The sequence below is a fragment of the Carcharodon carcharias genome, chromosome 7 (genome assembly GCF_017639515.1).
Source record: "Carcharodon carcharias isolate sCarCar2 chromosome 7, sCarCar2.pri, whole genome shotgun sequence".
NCBI lineage: Eukaryota > Metazoa > Chordata > Chondrichthyes > Lamniformes > Lamnidae > Carcharodon > Carcharodon carcharias.
Genome location: NC_054473.1, coordinates 105,588,752 through 105,611,257, shown reverse-complemented (window position 1 = coordinate 105,611,257; position 22,506 = coordinate 105,588,752). Strand labels below are relative to the sequence as shown.

At 45.7% G+C, this 22,506-nt stretch overlaps 2 protein-coding genes across 2 annotated transcripts in view; both read left to right on the top strand.

Moving 5' to 3' along the window:
- The window catches only part of LOC121280027 (hydrocephalus-inducing protein homolog), a 127,244-nt gene extending 107,299 nt beyond the window's left edge, over positions 1-19,945 (top strand). Inside the window, exons 19-23 of the mRNA XM_041191655.1 lie at positions 6,514-6,744; positions 11,201-11,425; positions 13,987-14,471; positions 16,353-16,407; positions 19,799-19,945. Of these exons, the coding sequence (XP_041047589.1) occupies positions 6,514-6,744; positions 11,201-11,425; positions 13,987-14,471; positions 16,353-16,407; positions 19,799-19,945 (1,143 nt within the window). The remainder of the gene's footprint in view (positions 1-6,513; positions 6,745-11,200; positions 11,426-13,986; positions 14,472-16,352; positions 16,408-19,798) is intronic.
- Positions 19,946-21,299: 1,354 nt separating this feature from the next.
- The window catches only part of LOC121280281 (transmembrane protein 64-like), a 51,301-nt gene continuing 50,094 nt past the window's right edge, over positions 21,300-22,506 (top strand). Inside the window, exon 1 of the mRNA XM_041192103.1 lies at positions 21,300-21,850. Coding sequence (XP_041048037.1) covers positions 21,392-21,850 — 459 coding nt within the window. The 5' untranslated portion in view covers positions 21,300-21,391. The remainder of the gene's footprint in view (positions 21,851-22,506) is intronic.

The following is a 22,506-nucleotide window of genomic DNA, read 5'->3' as shown; positions in this document are numbered from 1 at the left end:
ACTTGAGCTTGTAGCAAAGTTCACACTTAGTGCAGGAGAGGACATTTCAAACCTATAACTTGTCAATGACAATGAACAAATAGGAACCCATGGACTCAAAGTTCCTTGATTGGTATTCCCTGAAACAGTCCAGTCATGAATCAAGCCCTATACTTTTGTACATTATGTGTTAAATGTCTGTGGTAGCAAACTAACAAACCTAGGAAGTGTGTAATTAAACACTTTGCTGCACTTTTACTCCCTTCTTTTCCTAAGTCGCTGGTTTGTGCTTATTTATGGTTTCTCGGGTACAAGCAGCCCTCTTCTTCCAGCATGTTGTGGGTTGAAATTCCACACCAGAGACTTGAGCCCATAATCTTAGGCTGGCACTCCCGGTGCAGTGCTAAAAGAGTGCTACACTGTTGGAGATTCCATCTTTCAGACGAGATATTAAACTGAGGCCCTGTCGGCCTCTCCAGTGGAAGTAAAAGATCCTATGGCACTATCTGAAGAAGAGCAGGGGAGTTCGCCCCATTGTCCTGACCAACATTTTTCACTTAGCCAACATCATTAAAACCAATTTTGTGTTAACTATCTCAGTGCTGTTTGTGGAATTGCATGGAATTGGCTTCTGCATTTCCAACATTTCAACAATGACTACAAATTAGCAAAGTACTTAAGTGGCCGCAAAGCACTTTGGGATATCCTAAGGTCATGAAAGTGTTACAGGCTTGGTAGGGACCAGTAGCTTTTTCTTTAAAAAAAGACTAGAAATCCAAAATCCCAATTATTTACTGAAAGAATGAAGCCACAAGGTTCATGGTTTAAAACAGAGGAATTTTTTTCTAAATGAGTCAAACAAAGCAAACAAAGCAGACTAAATACTGTCTTAGGTAACCTCATATACTTTAAAACAAAAGAATCAACAAAAGTTAAACATGAATTAACAGGCAAATTGCAGTCGATTATAAACTATTAATTACACGTTAAATGACAGATACAACTAGCACAAATCTTACAAATTGGCTGAGCAGTCCACTCAACATATACATCATCAATCTTCATCACAAAGTTCTTCAAAACCCTGTCTTCCTCACAAAGAATTTCAGCTCCTCTGATAGGATTTAGCCTGATCCCCAGCTGACAGCACTGCACAACCAACCCAAGTTCTACAGGCACAATCTTCACCAAAAATATCATACGTCTGCAGATCCTCCTCAACTCTGCTAACGACAGTCTGGATGCTGTAGATCCACTAATGTTATCTTTAGTAACAGAAACAGCAGAAGCGGCTGTGTAGTTGCCTAATCTCAGATTCTGGATCTAGCTTCTATCTTCTTCAGCCTACCTGTACAGGGAAGGCGGTGGGGTAGTGGTATTATTTCTATTAATCCAGAGACCTGCGATAATGCTCTGGGGACCTGGGTTCAAATCCCAGCAGGGCAGATGGTAAAATTTGAATTCAATAAATATCTGGAATTAAAAGCCTGATGATGACCATGAATCGATTGTCATAAAAACCCATCTGGTTCACTAGTGTCCTAACCTAGTCTAGTTTACACATGACTCCAGATCTGTGGTTGACTCTTAAATGCCCTCTGAAATGGCCTAGCAAGCCGCTCAGTTGTGGTCAAACCACTAAAAAGAATGGAACCGGACAGACCATCCAGCATCGACCTAGGCACCAGAAACGACAATGGCAAACTCAGCCCTGTTGACCCTGCAAGGTCCTCCTTACTAACATCTGGGGGCTAGTACCAAAATTTGGAGAGCTGTCTCACAGTCTAGTCAAGCAAGAGCCTGACATATTCATACTCACGGAATCATACCTTATGGACAATGTCTCAGACATCACCATTACCATCCCTGGTTATGTCCAGCCCCACAATTCTGCTGCTGATGGTCTATAGCACCATCACCAAGAGTGGCTTAGGAGCACCACTACAGACTGAGCTGGCCAAGTCCTAAAGGACATAGCTGCTAGACTGGGTCTGTGGCAGGCGCTGAGGGAAAAACATACTTGACCTCATCCTCACCAACCTGCCTGCCTACAGATGCATCTGTTCATGACAGGATCAGTAAGAGTGACCGCTGCAGAGTACTTGTGGAGACGAAAGTCTGTCTTCTCATTGAGGATACCCTGCATCATGTTGTGTGGCACTACCACTGTGCTAAATGGGATAAACTTTAAACAGATCTAGCAACTCAAGACTGGGCATCCTATGAGGCACTGTGGGCCATCAGCAGCAGCAGAATTGTACTCAAACCATAATCTGTAACCTCATGGGCTGGCATATCCCCCACCCTACCATTACCACCAAGCCAGGGGATCAACCCTGGTTCAATGAAGGGTACATGAGGGCATGCCAGGAGCAGCACCAGGCATACCTAAAAATGAGGTGTCAACCTGGTGAAGCTACAACACAGGACTACTTAAGTGCCAGACAGCATAAGCAGCAAATGACAGACAGAGCTAAGCGATTCCACAACCAGCAACCCTGCCACATCCAGGCGTGAATGGTGGTGGACAATTAAACAACACACTGGAGGAGGAGCCTCCACAAATATCCCCATCCTCAATGAAAGGGAGCTCAGTACATCAGTGCAAAGGATAAGGCTGAAGCATTTGCAACAATCTTCAGCCAAAAGTGCCAAGTGGATGATCCAGAGGTCCCCAGCATCACAGATACCAGTCTTCGACCAATTTGATTTACTCCATGTGATATCAGGAAATGGCTGAAGGCATCAGATACTGCAAAGGCTATGGGCACTGACAATATTCCAGCAATTGTACTGAAGACTTGTGTTCCAGAACTTGCCGCACACATAGCCAAGCTGTTTCAGTGCAGCCACAACACTGGTATCTATCTGAAATGTCGAAAATTGCCCAGGTATGTCCTGAACACCAAAAGCAGGACAAATCCAACCTGGCCAATTACCGTCACATCAGTCTACTCTCAATTGTCAGTAAAGTGATGGGAGGGGTCATCAACAGTGCTATGAAGTGGGACTTGCTTTGCAATAACCTGCTTATTGATGCTCAGTTTGGGTTCCGCCAGGGCCATTCAGCTCCTGAATTCATGAGAGCATTGGTTCAAACATGAACAAAAAAGCTGAACTCCAGAGGTGAGGTGAGAGTGACTGTCTCAAGGCAGCATTTGAACAAGTGTGGCATCAAGGAGCCCCAGCAAAACTGGAGTCAGTGGGAATTGGGGGAAAATCTGTGTTGGTTGGAGTCATATCTAGCACAAAGGAAGATGGTTGTGGCTATTGGAGGTCAATCATTTCATTTCCAGGACATCACTGCAGGAATTCCTCAGGGTAGTGTCCTAGACCCAACCATCTTCAGCTGCTTCATCAATAAAGGTCAGAAGTGGGGATATTCATTGATGATTAAACAATGTTGAGCACCATTCGTGATTCATCAGATACTGAAGCAGTCCATGTTCAAATGCAGCAAGAACTGGACAATATCCAGGCTCAGGCTGACAAGTGGCAAGTAACATTCGCAGCTCACAAGTGCCAGGCAATGACCATCTTCAACAAGAGAGAATATAACCATCACCCCTTGACATTCAATGGCATTGCCATAGCTGAATCCCCCAGTGTCAACATTCTGTGGGTTAACATTGACCAGAAACTGAACTGGACTAGCCATATAAATACTGTGGCTACAAGAGCAGGTAAAGGTCTAGGAATACTGCAGCAAGTAACTCACCTCCTAAATCCCCAAAGCCTATCCACCATCTACAAGGCACAAGTCAGGAGTGTGATGGAATACTCTCCACTTGCCTGGATGAGTGCAGCTCCAACAATACTCAAGAAGCTTGACACCATCCAGGACAAAGTAGCCTGCTTGATTGGCAATAATAATAAATAAAAACAAAAAAACTGTGGATGCTGGAAATCCAAAACAAAAACAGAATTACCTGGAAAAACTCAGCAGGTCTGGCAGCATCGGCGGAGAAGAAAAGAGTTGACGTTTCGAGTCCTCATGACCCTTCGACAGAACTTGAGTTCGAGTCCAAGAAAGAGTTGAAATATAAGCTGGTTTAAGGTGTGTGGGGGGGCGGAGAGAGGTCTCTCCGCTCCCCCCCACACACCTTAAACCAGCTTATATATCAACTCTTTCTTGGACTCGAACTCAAGTTCTGTCGAAGGGTCATGAGGACTCGAAACGTCAACTCTTTTCTTCTCCGCCGATGCTGCCAGACCTGCTGAGTTTTTCCAGGTAATTCTGTTTTTGCTTGATTGGCACCCCATTCACAAACATTCACTCGCTCCACCACCGACGCACAATAGCAGCAGTGTATACCATCTACAAGATGCACTGCAGGAACTCACCAAGGTTCCTTAGACACCACCTTCCAAACCCACAGCTGCTACCATCTAGAAGGACAAGGGCAGCAGACACATGGGAACACCATCCCTGCAAGCTCCCCTCCAAATCACTCACCAACCTGACTGGCAATATATTGCCATTCCTTCACCATTGCTAGGTCAAAATCCTGGAACTCCCTCCCTAACAGCACTGTAGATGTACCTACACCACTTGGACTGCAGCGGTTCAGGAAGGCAGCTCACTAGCACCTTCTCAAGGGCAATTAGGGATGGTCCAGCCAGCAATGTCCAGTTTCCGTGAATTAATATTAAAAGAAACACTGGAATCATCACCAATTATTGAGTTGAGATGGCTCTGTGTCCTTTTATATGTTTCAGCCAGTTTCAGTCTCCCCAGAAGTTTCCAATCTCAGTTTCAGTCTTAGTTTCCTTAGAAACTGGAAGAGCCAGTTTCCTTTCTCAGTTTCCTTTTCAATTAGGGTCCATATAAAAAAATACTAGCTTTGAAATCATGAGTTCCTGCGCAAAAGTCACTGTATAAATTCAGATCTTTGTTTATGTGTCTCTCCACTATGAGTGTTGGCAGGCCCTCAGTCACAGGGAGAGTTACAGCCTTCAACCATTCCCCACACATATGCACTTCTGACCAGGAGTAATTGGATAGGAATCAGGAGCAAGAGCCCTGATTAATTTTCCTCTCTCTAATGTAGGGATGCTAAGGCCAGTTGAATCACCCCATTGACAACCCTGGGTGAGATTGTCTCACTTAACTTAAATCTAGTTAGTTGGTTGATAGTGCTGGGGACTACATGAAGTGGCTCATTAATGAGCAAGCTGTAGAGGGATCTTGCCATAAACTAAAGCATCTGATAGCTGAGATGAGCCCAATTGTAGCTTGGTAAATGGGATAAGTTCAGCAGCCAGGGCTATGCCAGATAAAAACAAAAAACTACGGATGCTGGAAATCCAAAACAAAAACAGAATTACCTGGAAAAACTCAGCAGGTCTGGCAACATCGGTGGAGAAGAAAAGAGTTGACGTTTCGAGTCCTTATGACCCTTCCACAGAACTGAGTGAATATAAGGAGAGGGGTGAAATATAAGCTGGTTTAAGGTGAGGGGGTAGGGGGAGAGAAGTGGGGGGGTGGGGGTGGTGGTGTGGTTGTAGGGACATGAGGTCATGAGGACTCGAAACGTCAACTCTTTTCTTCTCCGCCGATGTTGCCAGACCTGCTGAGGTTTTCCAGGTAATTCTGTTTTTGCTATGCCAGATAAATCCTGCTCTCTGTTTTTATCACTTTCATTGGTAAAGTGGAAACTTGAAGCTGCTGACACCAACGGTAATCATTAGTGAACTAAGTCAGACTTGGCCTAGATTCAACATGTTGCAATTCACTGGGCCCTAGTTCTGCAGCAGAGCTTGCAATGTGTTAAAACAAATAGGTAATCCTACCCACAGGAAGCTGAAGAGCCTTGGACTTTGCTGTTTGCACCTGATGAAACTCATTCATATGCCTATGGAATTTGGTCATTGGTCACACCCCAATGTCATGTAGCAAGAAGAACACAGGCTGTGAAATTCCATGGGCGTTCTAGCTGTCTCTCACCATTACTCCATTGAGAGACCAGAGGGATCCACAGGGGAATAATGCAAAGAACTGACAAGGGTCATTCACACCACTTCCCTTGAAGCTCCACATTTAGTGTGGTAGACCCATATAAGCCTCACATTTAAGGATTGTTCAAACATTCATCACCCCAGTGATGTTTTTGGATTCCTTACTTCAATGATTCTCTGCAGTTATTCTGCCCATGATTGTCTGCCTGATTAACCTTGTGTTCTTAAAAATACTTCTGTGGAAGGCAATATGTAGAATTAAAAGGATTCTCCATAGCTGATGGTGAGAAATAATAGGTTAGACCAGATACTCTGATCCAGAAAACTGGAAAGAATGGGGAGAATTCAGGGAAAATATGACTTCGGAATATTTTTCAGTTTATATTTTTAAATTGTATCAGGAAATGCTAAATGGATGTAATTTATAGTCTCCAGCATTCATAACTTCTTAAAGGACGCAAATGGGATTGGATCAATGTTTCTGAATGTCTAGAAGAAATACAACTTGTGTCTGATAGTCAGATCCAGATGTTATTGAATTGAACCGCTAAAACTTCTAACATTTTGCCAACACAGGTGACCTTCCGGAATGAGGCCACTCAGGAATACCTGTACTACATTGTAAACATTAAATCCATATCTCCTGGCCTAAATGGCACCATTGAGTTGGTGGCAGCAGTTCGCCAGAGCACTACCGGGACTGTGGCAGTGGAGAATCCATTGACTGTCCCCATTGTATTCATCACTGAATGTAAAATCTCAGACATCTCTCTCCCAACACAGCTCATTGTCCCACCACAGGCTAAGGTAAGAACACCAGGGACAGGGAGCCGACTCGTCATGACAGGGAGTCGGGTCGTCGGGTCGTCGGGGCAGGGAGTCGGGTCGTTGGGACAGGGAGTCGGGTCGTCGGGACAGGGAGTCGGGTTGTCGGGACAGGGAGTCGGGTCTTCGAGACAGGGAGTTGGGTCGGGACAGGGAGTCAGGTTGGGACAGGGAGTCGGGTCTTCGGGACAGGGAGTGGGGTCGTCGGGACAGGGAGTCGGGTCGTTGGGACAGGGAGTCGGGTCTTTGGGACAGGGAGTGGGGTCTTCGGGACAGGGATTCGGGTCGGGACAGGGAATTGGGTCTTTGGGACAGGGAATTGGGTCTTTGGGACAGGGAGTTGGGCCTTTGGGACAGGGAGTCGGGTTGGGACAGGGAGTCGGGTCGTCGGGACAGGGAGTTGGGTCGTCGGGACAGGGAGTCGTGTCGTCGGGACAGGGAGTCAGGTTGTCAGGACAGGGAGTCGGGTCGGGACAGGGAGTCAGGTTGGGACAGGGAGTCGGGTCTTCGGGACAGGGAGTGGGGTCTTTGGGACAGGGAGTCGGGTCGGGACAGGGAATTGGGTCTTTGGGACAGGGAGTTGGGCCTTTGGGACAGGGAGCTGGGCCGTTGGGACAGGGAGTCAGGCTGTGGGGACAGGGAGTCGGGTCTTCAGGACAGGGAGTCGGGCTGTCGGGACAGGGAGTCGGGTCTTCGGGACAGGGAGTCGGGTCGGGACAGGGAGTCGGGTCTTCGGGACAGGGAGTCAGGTCGTCGGGACAGGGAATCGAGTCGGGACAGAGAGTCAGGTCGTCGGGACAGGGAGTCGGGTCATCGGGACAGGGACTTGAGTCAGGGAGACAGGGAGTCGGGTCGTCGGGACAGGGAGTCGGGTCGGGACAGGGAGCCGGGCCGTCGGGACAGGGAGTCGGGTTGGGACAGGGAGCCGGGCCGTCGGGACAGGGAGTCGGGTCAGGACAGGGAGTGGGGTCTTCGGGACAGGGAGTGGGGTCGGGACAGGGAGTCAGGTCATCGGGACAGGGAGTCGGGTCATCGGGACAGGGAGTCGGGTCGTCGGGACAGGGAGTCAGGTCGTCAGGACAGGGAGTCGGGTTGTTGGGACAGGGAATTGAGTCGACGAGACAGGGAGTCGGGTCATTAGGACAGGGAATTGAGTCAACAAGACAGTGAATTGGGTTGTCGGGACTGAGAGTTGGGTTGTTGGGACAGGCAACCTAATAATATAAGAGACAGGAGTGGACTAGGTTCATTTGGCCTTTTGAGCCTGCTCCGCCATTCAGTAGGATCATGGCTCTTCTGAGTGTGCCCTTAACTTCACTTTCCTGCTTGTTCCCCATAACCCTTGTCCCTATTTTGTTAATTTGGTTTATTTGATTGGTTTTGAAAGAGCTAACCCTTGTCTCCCTTGTTGATCGAAAACCTGTCTAATTCTACTTTGAATATATTCAATGACCCTGCCCCCACTGCTCTCTGAGGAAGAGAACTTCAAAAATTAACAATCCAATGAGAGGGACCCAGGAGGGAAACCACCCTCTCAGCATCCACCCTGTCAAGCCCCCTCATTACCTTATATATTTCAATAAGATCACCTCTCATTCTTCAGCACTGCAACGAGTATAGACCCAACCTACTCAATCTTTCCTCATAAGAAATTCTTTCATCCCAGGATTCAGTCTGGGGAACCTTCTTTGAACTGCTTCCATTGCAAGTATGTCCCTCCTGACAACGCCCTGGAAGAGTGCAGTCCAGATCAGAGCAACCTTGGGCAAGAAATTGGAAAAAGGGAAAACAGCAAAGTGTAGAAATGCACTTTTTAAAGGTGCTTCTGTATTTAGGGCAACAGACAGGCATTTCTGTAACTGCTATCATGCGTTCTGTATGGTGTGTTGCCTCTATGTGCCAGGCTAAAGGGCATCACAGAGAGAGTGCAGAATATTCTGCAGGGGAAGAGAATGAGCCAGGAGTTGTGGTATTTGTTGATGTCAACAACATAAAGAGGGAAGTTATTGAGATCAATACCTTCAGACTTTAAGGAGTTATGGAGGAAGTTGGTGGAATGAGAAACTTCTGCCATTTGAAGGAATTCCGACTTTTGGAAAATGGAATTCTGTCCTGTAATTTTTTTACTCAACTCCTCTCTTTTGAATCCGCCACTATTCTGACAGACTTTCTGCGAGTGGAGAGGCAAAGGCCACACCCTGAGTAGCTGCTGCTCCCATGTTGTGCATGGAGGGCTGGTTGTGATGTGGCCATAAGGAATCTGCAAGGGGATATAGACAGGTTGTTGAGTGGGCAAAAACTTAGCAGATTGAGTTTAATGTAGGAAAGTGTGAGGTCATGCACTTTGGTAGGAAGAGTCAAAAGGCAGATTATTATTTAAATGGAGAGAGACTCCAAAAAAGTGCAACACAAAGGGATCTGGCTGTTCTTGTGCATGAAACACAAAAAGTTAGCATGCAGGTACAGTAAGTAATTAAGAAGGCAAATGGAATTTTGGCCTGTATTGCTAGGGGTTTGGAGTTTAAAAATAGGGAAGTCTTATTACAACTATACAGGGTGTTGGTGAGTCCACACCTGGAGTACTGTGTACAGTTTTGGTCCCTGTATTTAGTAAAGGATATACTGGCATTGGAGGCAGTTCAAAAGAGATTCACTAGGCTGGTTCTTAGGATGAAGGGGTTGACTTATCAAGAACAGCTAAACAGGTTAGGCCTTTGTTCATTAGAGTTTAGAAGAATAAGGGGTGACCTTTTTGAAACGTACAAGATTCTGAGGGGACTTGACAGGGTAGATGTTGATAAAACGTTTCCATTAGTGGTGGAATCTAGAACTAGGGGGCATAGTTTCAAAATAATGGGTCTCCATGTAAGGTACAGATGAATGGAAATTTCTTCTCTGAGGCTTGTTATTCTTTGGAATTCTCTTCCCCAGAGAGCATTGGAGGCTGGGTCAGCGAATATATTCAAGGATGAGTTGGACAGACTTTTGATTGTCAAGAATGTTAAGGGTTATGGGGGTAGGGGGAGGCAGGAACGTACGGGTACGGTCACAATCAGATCAGCCATCATATTGCATGGCAGAGCAGGCTCAAAGGGCGAATGGCCTACTTCTGCTCCTCTTTCTTATGTTCTTGTGCATTCACACTGTAAGTATAGCACTGGAGCAAAGACGTTTAAGATGTGTGTGGCTGACTCTCACACCATTTAGAGCATTTAATCCTATTCAGCTAGTTTGAGTTATTTAGAAGACAGTCAGCAACAAAGGAACAAGCTAAAATGATGAACAAACTAAAAGACCAAGCACAATGTTTTCATTATTACAGCGTCCATTTTCACTTGTCTGCAGTGACAAGGTAGACAAAAATGGGGGAGGCGCAGTAGAAAATGCAGGAAATATTTCAGAGAACCAGGGAATTTCTGAATCCCAATCTTGGAACACTGCAAGTCCTAGCCAGCTGGTTATACTGACCTACAGCTAACTTGGTGCGTGAGTGAATCCAGCTGTTACCAAGTCAAAAGATGCAGATCAACAGGGAGACTGCAAACCAGATCATTCCTGCATGGACCTTATTTCACATCTGCCCATCTGGTCAGCAAAAATGAAACCATGTCGAACGTTTCCAACACATTCAGGAGAAAACAGCCAATGCAAAATGAAGGTGTCTCTGAGAAAAATCTTACATCTCAAGAAAGTGATACTTAGCAGGACAGCACACCTTGGCAATTGGGGTCTGCATCTTTCAGTGCGGATGTATCCCTGCTTTGTCAGGAGTGCCACCTGCTCCAGAGATGTCCTTCTCCTCCCGTCAACCCCATCTACTGTTTAAGCCCTGGGGTGATCAGACTGTAGGGGTAGATTCCTCAGCCTCTGCCAAGAAGTTGTGTCAAACTAGAGAAGGAGAAGCAAGGTGGACATTAGAGGGCTCTCTGTGGATGGAGGAGGAAAGCAGCCATCACTGCCTGAAAAGAAATATGTATTTTGTTGACTTTAAAATTTTATTTGTGCCAATTGGGGCCCTGTTCATGGCCATATTCTCATAGTGCTATCAAAAGCCTCTGGGCCTGTACTATTACTAAGCCTCCCTGATGAGCTTTGAATGCAGGATCCTGGGGCCTAGTAGGTGGTTCCTGCATCCAGCATTCAAATAGGGAGTTGGGAAACAGAAAGAACTATGACAGAGGTTGTTTTCCCTTATGTTAACCTAATTTACATGAGAATCTCATATGGGAGGCTGGTTCTGACCACCAGAAAATATAGGCAGTGGGAGGTGAGGATGTGGAACTGGGTTGTGTGGGTTGGTGGTGTTGGGGGGAAGAGCACGCACAAAGATTCTGGTTCATTCAGAACCTGATGCAACCTCTGTAACAATCGGGGTGCTACTGGTAGGATTTCCTGGTGGATTTTTGTTGAATCTCATAGTACTGCTTTCCCTCCATAGGGTATACTGAATTTTGAATATCAACCTTTGAAAGTGGGCGAAAGCACCGGGCGCCTCACTTTGAACAGCAGTGAGTTAGGGGTCTTCTATTATGACCTGATCCTGAAAGCCAAGCCAGCAGGGCTCGAGAAATCCCTCCACTTCCGGACCACTTTTGGTACCAGCCAGACCCTCAGTGCCAAGTTCATGAACCACTCCCGCCAGAAGGTTGAGTTCTCATGCAAGGTAGGTTCTAGATGCAGCAGGGTGTTTACTAAAGACTTTGAGACTTTGGCCTAGGCCAGTAGCTGTACTACAATTTCAGCAGGTGCGTAGAGGCAGTAGGTCATGGGTTCAAGATTTATTCCAGAGACTTGAGCTCCTAATCCATGCTGACACTCCAGTGCAGCACTGAGGGAGTGCTGTACTGTTGGATGTGCCATCTTTCAGATGAAACATTTAACCGAAGTCCTGTCTGCCTCCTCGGGTGAACATAAAAGATCGCATAGTCACCAATTCAAAGAAAAGTAGGAGAGTTCTCCCCAATATTTATTAATCAACCTACATCACTAAATCATATTATCTGGTCATTTATCTCTTTGCTGTTTGTGGGATCTTGCTGTGCAAAACTTGACTGTTGCAATTCTCATATTATAACTTCAAAAACTGTTTGGCTGCAAAACAAATTAGGCCATTCTGAGATGGTGATAGCCTCTCTACAAATGCATCTCTTTTATAATCACATTAGGCTCCACGTTTGAAGAGGAAATTTATCTCTCATTTTCCATTAATTTTCCAGTAACTGTTTGGATGAACATTCTTTCTTCTCCACACACCAAACCTCTAAAATATCCTTAATATCTCTCATTAATTGTGGTAGCAGCCCACAATCCCACCAGTCATTAGCCTGTTCAATATAGAACACATGAGTTGGAGAAACAAAGCAGAGCACCAAAAGGCATTACGTCCAACAATCCTGAAAAAAAACAAAAAAAGCTGGAAAAAATCAGCAGGTCTGACAGCATCTGCGAGAGGAACACAGTTAATGTTTCATGTCCGAATGACTCTTCATCAGCACTGAACAGAAGTCCAACAAACTTGCCTGTTTCTTTGTAGATTCATCATAGGAACCAAAAGAGGCCAGTGAAGCCTTTTGTGAAATGCAGTTAGATCATGGTTGATCCATGTTTTAATTCCATTTACGCACCTTGGTTCCCTATCCCTGAATAGTCTTGCCTGTCAACAGGTGATCTTTTTCAGTTTTGATATTTTCAATTTGATCTAACCTCAACAGTTCTCTCAGCGAGAGAGTTCCAGATTTCCATTACTCTGTGTGAAGAACCTCAACTGTTTGCCTTTTCATCATACCCCTCAACCCTTTGGAAGTACACTAAATTGTCACGACTCCATTTATAGTATGAGTGCTCGGCCCTGCTAACTTGTCCCTCAACCTTATTACCCCCTGATAAAAAGGTTTTGTCTGACTTTCCTCTTTTCTCCTGACTTGATTTTTAACTTGTGCCTCCTGATGTTCTATTCTAGATCACTTCAGCATACAGCCTCTAGATCACCGAGAACGTTTGGTGACAATCAGGCACACCAGGTTATGAGGGACAATTTATACAATTTATATGAACCCTCCAGGATAGAGCCTCACCCAACCAAAGCCCAGGATGGGAAATCATGGTGGATCATATGTGATCTCTTTCTAAATGCCCTAGCAAGGAAGACTCTAATCAGGACCTGTACATCTGGAAAATTAATTCTTTAGATTCTGGCATTGCACCTATTGGCGTAGCTCTTTATTTCCGTATGGATGGACCCTTGCTTTCCCCACCAAGACTCACATTTCCATGTCCAGTACTTTCCTACTCACCTTCACTTTCCCCTTGCCACTCTCACTTTCCCCATCCCATACTTCCCTGCCCATCCACTCTAATACTCTTCCATCTGCCCACACTTTCCCCTTCCCACCCAACTTCACTCTCCTGCCCACCTTGCATTACCCTGCCATCCCACAGTCTCCTGCCCATCCCACCCAACCCTCACTCTCTCCTGCCTGCCCCCCACCCTTCCCCCACCCATCCACCCCAGTGGTGCCATCTTTTCACCCAATTTCACTGTTTTAATTGAAGTTGCCATTGATTTTGTTCATTCCTTGAATACTTGAATAGTTTAGATTGGCTAAACTTCCCTTGCAATTTGTGGGACTGCACACCCCCCCCACCACCCCCCCCCCCCCCCCCCCCCCCCCAAAAAAAGGAGAAGAGTATCCTTGTTGAGAGTTTGATGTTACTTTTGAGTCATGAAGGGTTCTGTAGAACATCAGGATACTGTTTCTGCTTATGCAGTCTGCATTTCAATCCACTCTACATTGATGTGATGAAAACGTCTATCCAGGTGTAAAGGTGCGTGGTGAACTGAGTTTGGACAGAAAGAAAACTTCACAAAGATTTAACATTCATTGGCACTGGATCATAAATCTCCTTCAAGAGACCACAAAGTTGCAGGGAGAATGTTCTTACAGACGTTGGGACAGAATAGAAGGAACTGTGGTCTGCATATAGACCATGTCAGTTCTGCAAGGAGATGATGCAGAATGCGTGCAGAATTAGGGTAGTTTTCTATTCTCCAGCACATTAATGATTTCAAAATGGGCCAAGTAAAGGTTCCTTTTTTAATTTTAATTTTTACTTGCAATTGGAATTTCTGATGCCATGGAACATTGTTGATCAGATTGCTTGTAAATTTGCCAAGCTCTGTGGTATCCTGGATATACTAAACTGATTCAGTTGTTTCTTCCTTAGGTTGATAGTCCTGAATTCCTTGTGGACAAAAGCATCATAGCATCACCAGCCTCACCAGGAGGTTCAGAGATTGGAGTGGAGGTGGCCTATGAGCCTCTCCGGGTGGGAGAGTCCAGATCAACTCTCAACATCACCTCTCCTGTTGGAGGCGACTATAACATCCCCCTCTTTGGAGTGTGTTTACCTGCCAAACCTCAAGGTCCTTTCTCAATTCGAGCTGGATCTAGTGCTTCCATTCCATTTAAGAATATTTTCCCGCAAGCAACCATTTTCTCGTTCCAAGTGGATAATCCAGCATTTGTTTGCAAGCCAACCGAGACACTCCGTGGTAAGAAAACCCATATTGTGGTTGTCAGCTTTGAAGCAGCTGCAAGTATTTCCAAATACCCTGCCACTGGCAGGTTGATTATCTCATGCCCACAGTCTGTAGGAAATGGAACGGTGATGTCTTGGATCTATTACCTCAAAGGCATTACTCCAGAGAAGTAGGAGGGAAAACTAAGCCTGGTGACCTCCTGCTTAAAGCACATTCTTTTCCAAAGTCTCCAAATTTTTCATCAACTCAGTCAATGCTCTATCACTTTATTTGTGTAGCGTTTGCTTATTGATCTGTTTGTATGATTCACCAAGCAGTAACACATAGAGCTGTGAGATTTCATCTCTATATCCAGTGATGCTTGAAATTATAAGGGTGATCTTAGCCTGGGCAATTCTACTGTCTGGAGCCATCTCAATTGGGCAAAGGGCCAAGGGATCATTTTAAATCTGATGACTGCTGGTGCCAGTTTGCTACTTATCTCACTTAAAGACCACCTAGAGATGTCATATCCGTTAACAAATTGAGATAGTAATCAGCCTCAGTCTAAGCAACTATTTTATTCTTCATCAATAGGTCAAACTGTAAAATGCAGGATTTTATTTATGTCCTTACGCTTCATATTCAAGTTCCAGCAGGATATTTTGTTAACTACTTCCCCAATGTGCCTTACCACACAGGTTCGGAGCAATTATCAATTATTTCAGAAATTCAGGTTCAAGTTACAGGACCAGACTCCTCTTATTCTGTCTCCATTCGTCATTTGTGGCTTTGAAAATCGAGATAATAAAATTTCTCAAATATGTTATGTGTGAAACACTTTGGGATGTTTTTGCACAATGTAATGAGTTGCAACAAAAATGCAGGTTCATCTTTCTTTTATAGGTTGGACCTGCAGCCCTTTTCCCTGAATATGTTAAGCACCAAAACTGAGAGCTAGGATAATTTCTCCCCTTTCTATTTGCTACTTTCAAGATCAAAACATCAGAATGGGTGGGTGGGCACCCTGCTTGTACTCATTTCCTTTAACATCCTCCACTGTCCTATCAATTCTTAGCAAGGTCTGTGGGAGTGTCCCAGCAATGACTCTCAGCCCCTCTCTTCCTTAAGGATGTTGAATGCATGAAACTGAGAGCTCATTGTAATAATTTAGCCAGAGTTTTGCCTCTGGCAATAATCCAATCTTTGATGTTTCCTCATTAAATTCTAGTTTGTCAGATATGTGACAGAGAGAAAATGTACTGGTGAAAGGAGCTGGAAGAGAAACCTACCACTGGCTTCTTACAATGTCCTCAACATTATTCCCACAGTAAAGTTCATTTTCTACACGGATGGACTCCAGTGTTATATTTTAACAAGCCTACCAGCTCCTGGTGAGGGGGACACTGATGACCTCTTCTGATAATTGCTGAAATCATTTCCTGTGCAATGACCATTAAGTGTAGAAATGAGATTATTAGGTAGGTTTAGTGGCCAAATATTAACTTCTATGCGCGTGTTTAACAGCTAAAACTGTCTCCTTGCCCAATGTTTCACATTTTCTCACTGCAGTGCCTCAGCCACTTAGCCATGTACCTTTAATCAGGCATCAGCCACTCTTGAGATAGTTTGTGAAGGAGGCACAGTGTTTGGTTTAGCCCTTTCCATCCATTATAATCTTTGCATCCTTTCATGTATAACACACATCTTTTCTAAATCAATTGGCTTTTGTTGACATTGTGCCACATTCTGTTGTACGCAAATGATTTTTTATCTTTTGAATAAACCTTGTTCTATGACTGTAGGCATGGGATGTTGTCCTTTCTTGGATAGTGGGAATAGTCTGCTCTAATCCACTTGATAATCTGAAGAGTGCAGCATTGCCCACTTTACCCACAGTGATCTGTTTGCAGCAAGGTCTTTACCAGGAATGGTTGCACAGTGTGGCTATGAGTGGGGATGTCACAATATAAAGCTACAGGTACACGCTACCTGCACCCATTGGGAGCAGCCCCAGAATGTGAGATGTGGACATGAAGCTACAATTCTCCATCCAATGATCTCATTTCAGAGTCATTCTTTTCATCTTTTCTTTTGCTAAATTTGTTCTTATAAAGGTGAGCAAGGTAAGTGCTGAGTATTCATTTCAAAAGGACGTAGACAAGTTGGCACAGATGGGTGGCAGATGATGTTCAAAACGGAGAAATGTGAAGTGATACATTTTAGTAGGAAGAACATGGAGAGACAATGTAAAATGAGGGGTACAACTCTAAAGGGGGAGCAGAGGGACCTAAGTGTATATGTGCATAAGTCATTGAAAGTGGCAAGACAGGTTGGGAGAATAGTTAATAAAGCATTCAGTATCCTAGGCTTTATTAATAAGGGTGTAGAGTATAAGAGCAAGGAAGTTATGGTGAACTTGTATAAGTCACTAGGTTGGTCTCAACTGGTGTATTGTGTCCAGTTCTGGGCAGTACACTTTAGGAAATTTGTGAAGGCATTGGAGAGAGTACAGTAAAGATTCATGAGAATGGTTCCAGTGATGAGAAACTTCAGTTATGAAGATAGATTGGAGAATTGGGACTGTTTTCCTTGAAGAAGAGAAGATTAAGAGGAGATTTGATAGAGTATTCAAAATCATGAGGGACCTGGGCAGAGTAGCTATGGAAAAACTGTTCCCATTCGCGAAAGGATGGAGAGCGAGAGGGCACAGATTGAAAGTAATCGGCAGAAGAAGCAAAAGCAATATGAGAAAAAACTTCTTCAAGCAGTGAGTAGTTAGGGTTTGGAATGCACAATCTGAGTTTGTGGAGAAGGGTAGGCGGTGAGGTAGTGGTATTGTCACTGGACTAGTAATCCAGAGACCCAGGGTAATGCTCTGGGGACCTGGATTCGAATCCCACCACGGCAAATGGTGGAATTTGAATTCAATAAAAATCTAGAATTAAAAGTCTAACAATGACCATGAAACCATTATCGATTATTGTCAAAACCCACCTAGTTCACTAATGCCCCTTTAGAGAAGGAAATCTGCTGTCCTTACCTGGTCTGGTCTACATTTGATGCCAGATCTACAGCAATGTGGTTTACTCTTAAGGTCCTCCTTACTAACACCTGGGGGTTTGTGCCAAAATTGGGAGAGCTGTCCCACAGACGAGTCAAGCAACAGCCTGACAGACATACTCATGGAATAATACATTACAGATAATGTCCCACACACTACCATCACCATCCCTGGGTATGACCTGTCCCACTGGCTTGACAGAGGTGGCAGCACAGTGGTATATGGTCAGGAGAGAGTTGCCATAGGAATCCTCAAATTGAGTGGATTACCATCTTGGCCTCCTCTGGAGGCCCCTAGCATCACAGATGCCAGTCTTCAGCCAATTCAATTCACTCCACGTGATATCAAGAAACAGCTGAAGGCACTGGATACTGCAAAGGCTATGGGCCTTGACAATATTCTGGCAATAGTACTGAAGACTTGTGCTCCAGAACTTGCTGTGCCCCTAGCCAAGCTGTTCCAGAAAGGCTAACAGGCCCAGGTGATTGAGGAGTCATCCGGCCCCACTGTCTGCCTCTCTTCCGCGGCTACATTCGTGGCTGGGTGTCCCTGGAGAGGGAGCAGATGGTGTCTGCTGGCACTGTCGAGGCCTTCTGTGATTGGTGGGCACTGCAGGGACTGGGGTGCTTTATCAACACCTTTGATCACATTTTGGTATGATGTTTGTAAGTTTCCTTTGAGTTTTATCTTTTGTTTTTACATTTTCCCTTTAAGGGGATGCCTTTTACTTTGTCCCTGATTTTGTTAATTTAATTTAATGGGTTTTGACTCAAAAGAGCTACAACACCGGTATCTACCCAGCAATGTGGAAAATTGCCCAGGTATGTCCTGTACACAAAAAGGAGGGCAAATCCAACCCGGCCAATTACCACCCATCAGTCTACTCTCAATCATCAGTAAAGTGATGGAAGGGCTCATCAACAGTGCTTACAAGCAGCACTTGCTCAGCAATAACCTGCTCACTGATGTTCAGTTTGGGTTCCACCAGTGTCACTCAGCTCCTGACCTCATTACAGCCTTGGCTAAAACATGGACAAAAGAGCTGAACTCGCGAGATGAGGTGATAGTGACTGCCCTTGACATTAAGGCAGCATTTGACACAGTGTGGCGTCAAGGAGCCCTAGCAAAACTGGTGTCAGTGGGAATCAGGGGGAAAACTCTCCAGTGGTTGGAGTCATACCTAGCACAAAGTTATGGTTGTTGGAAGTTAGTCATCTCAGCTCTAGGACATTGCTGCAGGAGTTTCTCAGGGTAGTGTCCTAGGCCCAACCTTCTTCAGCTGCTTCATTAATGACCTTCCTTCCATCATAAGGTCAGAAGTGGGGATGTTCATTGATGATTGCACCATGTTCGTGACTCCTCAGATACTGAAGCATGGACTGCTTCAAATGGTCCAAATGCAGCAAGACCTGGACAATATTCAGGCTTGGGCTGACAAGTGGAAATAACATTCATGCCATACAAGTGCCAGGCAATTACCAACCCCAACGAGAGGGAATCTAACCATCACCTCTTGACATTCAATGGCATTACCATAGCTGAATCCCCTATTATCAACATCTTGTGGGTTACTATTGTTCAGAAACCAAACTGGACTAGCCATATAAATACTGGCTACAAGAGCAGGTCTGAGGCTAGGAATCATGTGGCAAGGAACTCACCTCCTGACTCCCCAAAGCCTGTCCACCATCTACAAGGCACAAGTCAGGGGTGTGATGGAATACTCCACACTTGTCTGGATGAGTGCAGCTCCAACATTACTCAAGAAACTCAACACCATCCAGGACAAAGCAGCCCACTTGATGGGCACCCCATCCACAAACATTCACTCCCTCCATCACCAACGAATAGTAGCAGCAGTGTGTACCATCTACAAGATGCATTGCAGGAACTCACCAAGACAGCTTAAATACCATCCTGACTTGGAAATATATTGCCTTTTCTTCACTTTTGCTGGGCCAAAATCATGGAATTCCCACCCTAACAACACTGTGGGTGTACCTACACCACATGGACTGCAGCCGTTCAATAAGGTAGTTCACCACCACCTTCTCAAGGGCAACTAGGGATGGGCAATAAATACTGGCCCAGCCAGCGAAGCCCATATCCCGTAAATGAGTAAAAAAAAAGGCAGTTTTGATCGAGATATTCAAAAGGGAATTAGACTGTCATCTGAAAAGGAAGGTTGCGGGGAGAAGGTGGAGGAACGGCACTAGGGTGAATTGCTCTTTTGGAGAACCTGTACAGACACGATGGGCTGAATGGCCTCCTTATGCACTACAACAATTCTGTGATCCTGTGATATCAGGTGCCCAGTGTAAACAGGAAGCATTCCCAGATCAGTTGGATGGAGTTTAGCTTCCTCTAAATTTCACATTGAATATACCCAGATCAGCTACTGCTTATTGGTTATCTGCTAAAATGTTGTGTAACATGGATGAAAACACCTTCAGCAACAAGAAAACACCAATAATGGGGAAGCTTTCACCGTGGTCTGCTTGACCAATCAGACTAACAGCTCCAAATCAGCTGAAGAAAACCCAACCAATTACACAGGAGAAATCTTGGCGCAGGAAAACAGTATAGTGATGAGCTCATAGACTGGACTGAATGGACTTGGACAGAAGCATGGGGGTCTAGGTGGAGGGTGGGGGTGGGGTAGGCCGTACCGAGAGGAGGAATGAGTCTGGGTAGAGAACAGGGTCTGGAAGGAGAGAGCGAGTATGAATCTGGATGGCGAACGGGAATTTGAATGGAGAGTGAGGGTTGGGTATGGGAGGTGATGGTGTAGTGGTATTGTCATTAGACTAGTATTCTAGGGACAATATAAGAATGCTCTAGGAACCTGGGTTCAAATCCCACAATGGCAGATGGTGGCATTTGAATTAAATTTAAGAATTTGGAATTAAAAAGTTTAATAATGACCATAAAACCCATCTGGTTCACTAAAGTCCTTTAGGAAAGGAAATCTGCTGTCCTAACCTGGTCTGCCCTACATCTGACTCCAGACCCACACCAATGAAAAAGGGCAATTAGGGATTGCCTAGCCAGTGAAGCCCACATCCCACAAACAGATAAAAAAAAATGTTTTACCATGGGACCTTCAGGATGGTAGAAGATGAGCTGAATGGAATAAAAACAAAAAATGTTAGAGAAACACAGCCTTTCAGGTCGATGAACTTTCATCAGAGCTGGATGGACCTTGGTCTTTATTTGTCCAGCAATTCCTATGCAATAATTTTTCAACTGGGTGTGAATGGGGTGGAGAGAGGAAATAATGTGATGGGCTGTTCGACAATGATGGGCATCACAGCTGAGCCGGACTGTCACCCAAAGACCGCAGGAGTCACGGGGTCAGTGTCACAGGGGAACATCCCGGTTCCTGCTGGCCTGTCTGGGGTTGACAAGATCCGGTGTATGCTCTACTTGGGACCTAGGAGCTGCCCAGTGAACCCACATGAAGCCGGGCTCTCCAGCGCTGCCTCTGACATCTGACTGGCAGGCGAGACAAGGCTGCGGTGATTTCCTTCTCAGCAAATGATAACAGCCAGTCTATAATTGACAGTAGCGGTAGCCAATCGGTGACAGTAACCGATTGCACCGGTGGGAGCAATGGAAGGCGGAGCTATGTGATTAACTGGAGACTAGTCCAATAAAAATGAGGAATGCCATAGGGCGGTGATTGACAGAGGATTAGGCCAATCGGATTGGACATTTCCGTAGGGTGGTGATTCACTGGAGATTGGGCAAATCAGAATGAGGAATTCTGCGGGGCAGTGATTGACAGGAGGCTGGACCAATAAAAATAAGGGTGTTCCGCTGGGCGGTAATTGTCAACGGATTGGACCAATAAAAGTGAAGAGTTCAGTAGGTCACTGATTGACGGGAAGATAGACCCATGGATGGCGGGGGTGTGGTAGGGAGGGGCGGGATGGATGATGCCACATCAAGGCACTGAGAGCGGGTTTGGCGATGGTGCTAGGGAGGGTTCAGGCCAGCGGACTGCTGGGGGCGGCGGAGTTGCTGGCCGGGCTGCTGAGCCGGGGATGGGCCTGTGTGCCCAGGCTGGGGCCCTGCACCGCCCCCTGCTGCTGGTTGTCCTGGTGACGCTGATGGGCAGCCTGCTGCTGTGGGCAAACCGGCGCCACCTGCTGCTGTGGCTGGAGAGGCAGGAGCTGAGGGTGGGCATCCTGCTCTTCACCCTGGCATTCACCCTCATCTCCTTCCCCTGGAGCTGGGGATACACCCTGCTCAGCCTGGCACCCGGGTACCTGTATGGCTTCCAGCGGGGGCTGGCAGTGGTGGTGTTGGGGGTGGTGGTGGGCACCCTGTTGGCTCACCTTGTCACCAAGCGTTGCCTGCTGGCATACATGACCACCCTGGTGAGAGGGAATGCCAAACTCAGCACCATCGTCCGAGTGCTGGATGGGACCAGCGGACTAAAGGTGGTCTTCCTGGCGAGGCTAACGCCCATCCCCTTTGGACTCCAGAATGCAGTCTTCGCTGTAAGTAGACATTTGTGTTTTTTTTATTCCTGTCTATGTAACCTCCTCCACCCACAACCCTTTCAGATCTTTGTGCCCCTCGCATTCTGGCCTCTTGTCCAACCCCCACCTCCCTTGTCCTGCTATTGGCAGCCGTGCCTAGGCTCTCGGCTCTGGAGATCCCACCCTAAGGCCTCTCTGTCTCTCACCTCCTTTCAGACACTCCTCAAAACCAATCTCTTTTGTTCACCTGTCCTAATATCTCTTTGTGGCTCGGTGTTTATATGTTGGCCGTTGTTGAAAAAGTGGTAACTGTTTGGGGATATGAGATTAACCTCGATAAGTATTGCGCCTGCTCCACCTTTCAATAAGATTATAGATGATCTGATCATATCCTTAACTCCACTTTTCTGCCTGACCACCGTAACCCTCGACTCCCTTGTAGATCAAAAATCTATCCAACTCATATTCAATGACTCAGCCTCTACTGCTCTCTGGGGAAGAGAATTCCAAAGATTAATGAACCTCTGAGAGAAGAAATCCCTTCTCTTCTCCATCTTCAGTGGGAGACCCTTATTCTAGTTCAGGATTCTCCCATGAGGGGAGACATCTTCTCAGCATCCACCCTGTCAAACCCCCTAAGATCTTATATGTTTGAATAAAATCACCTCTCATTC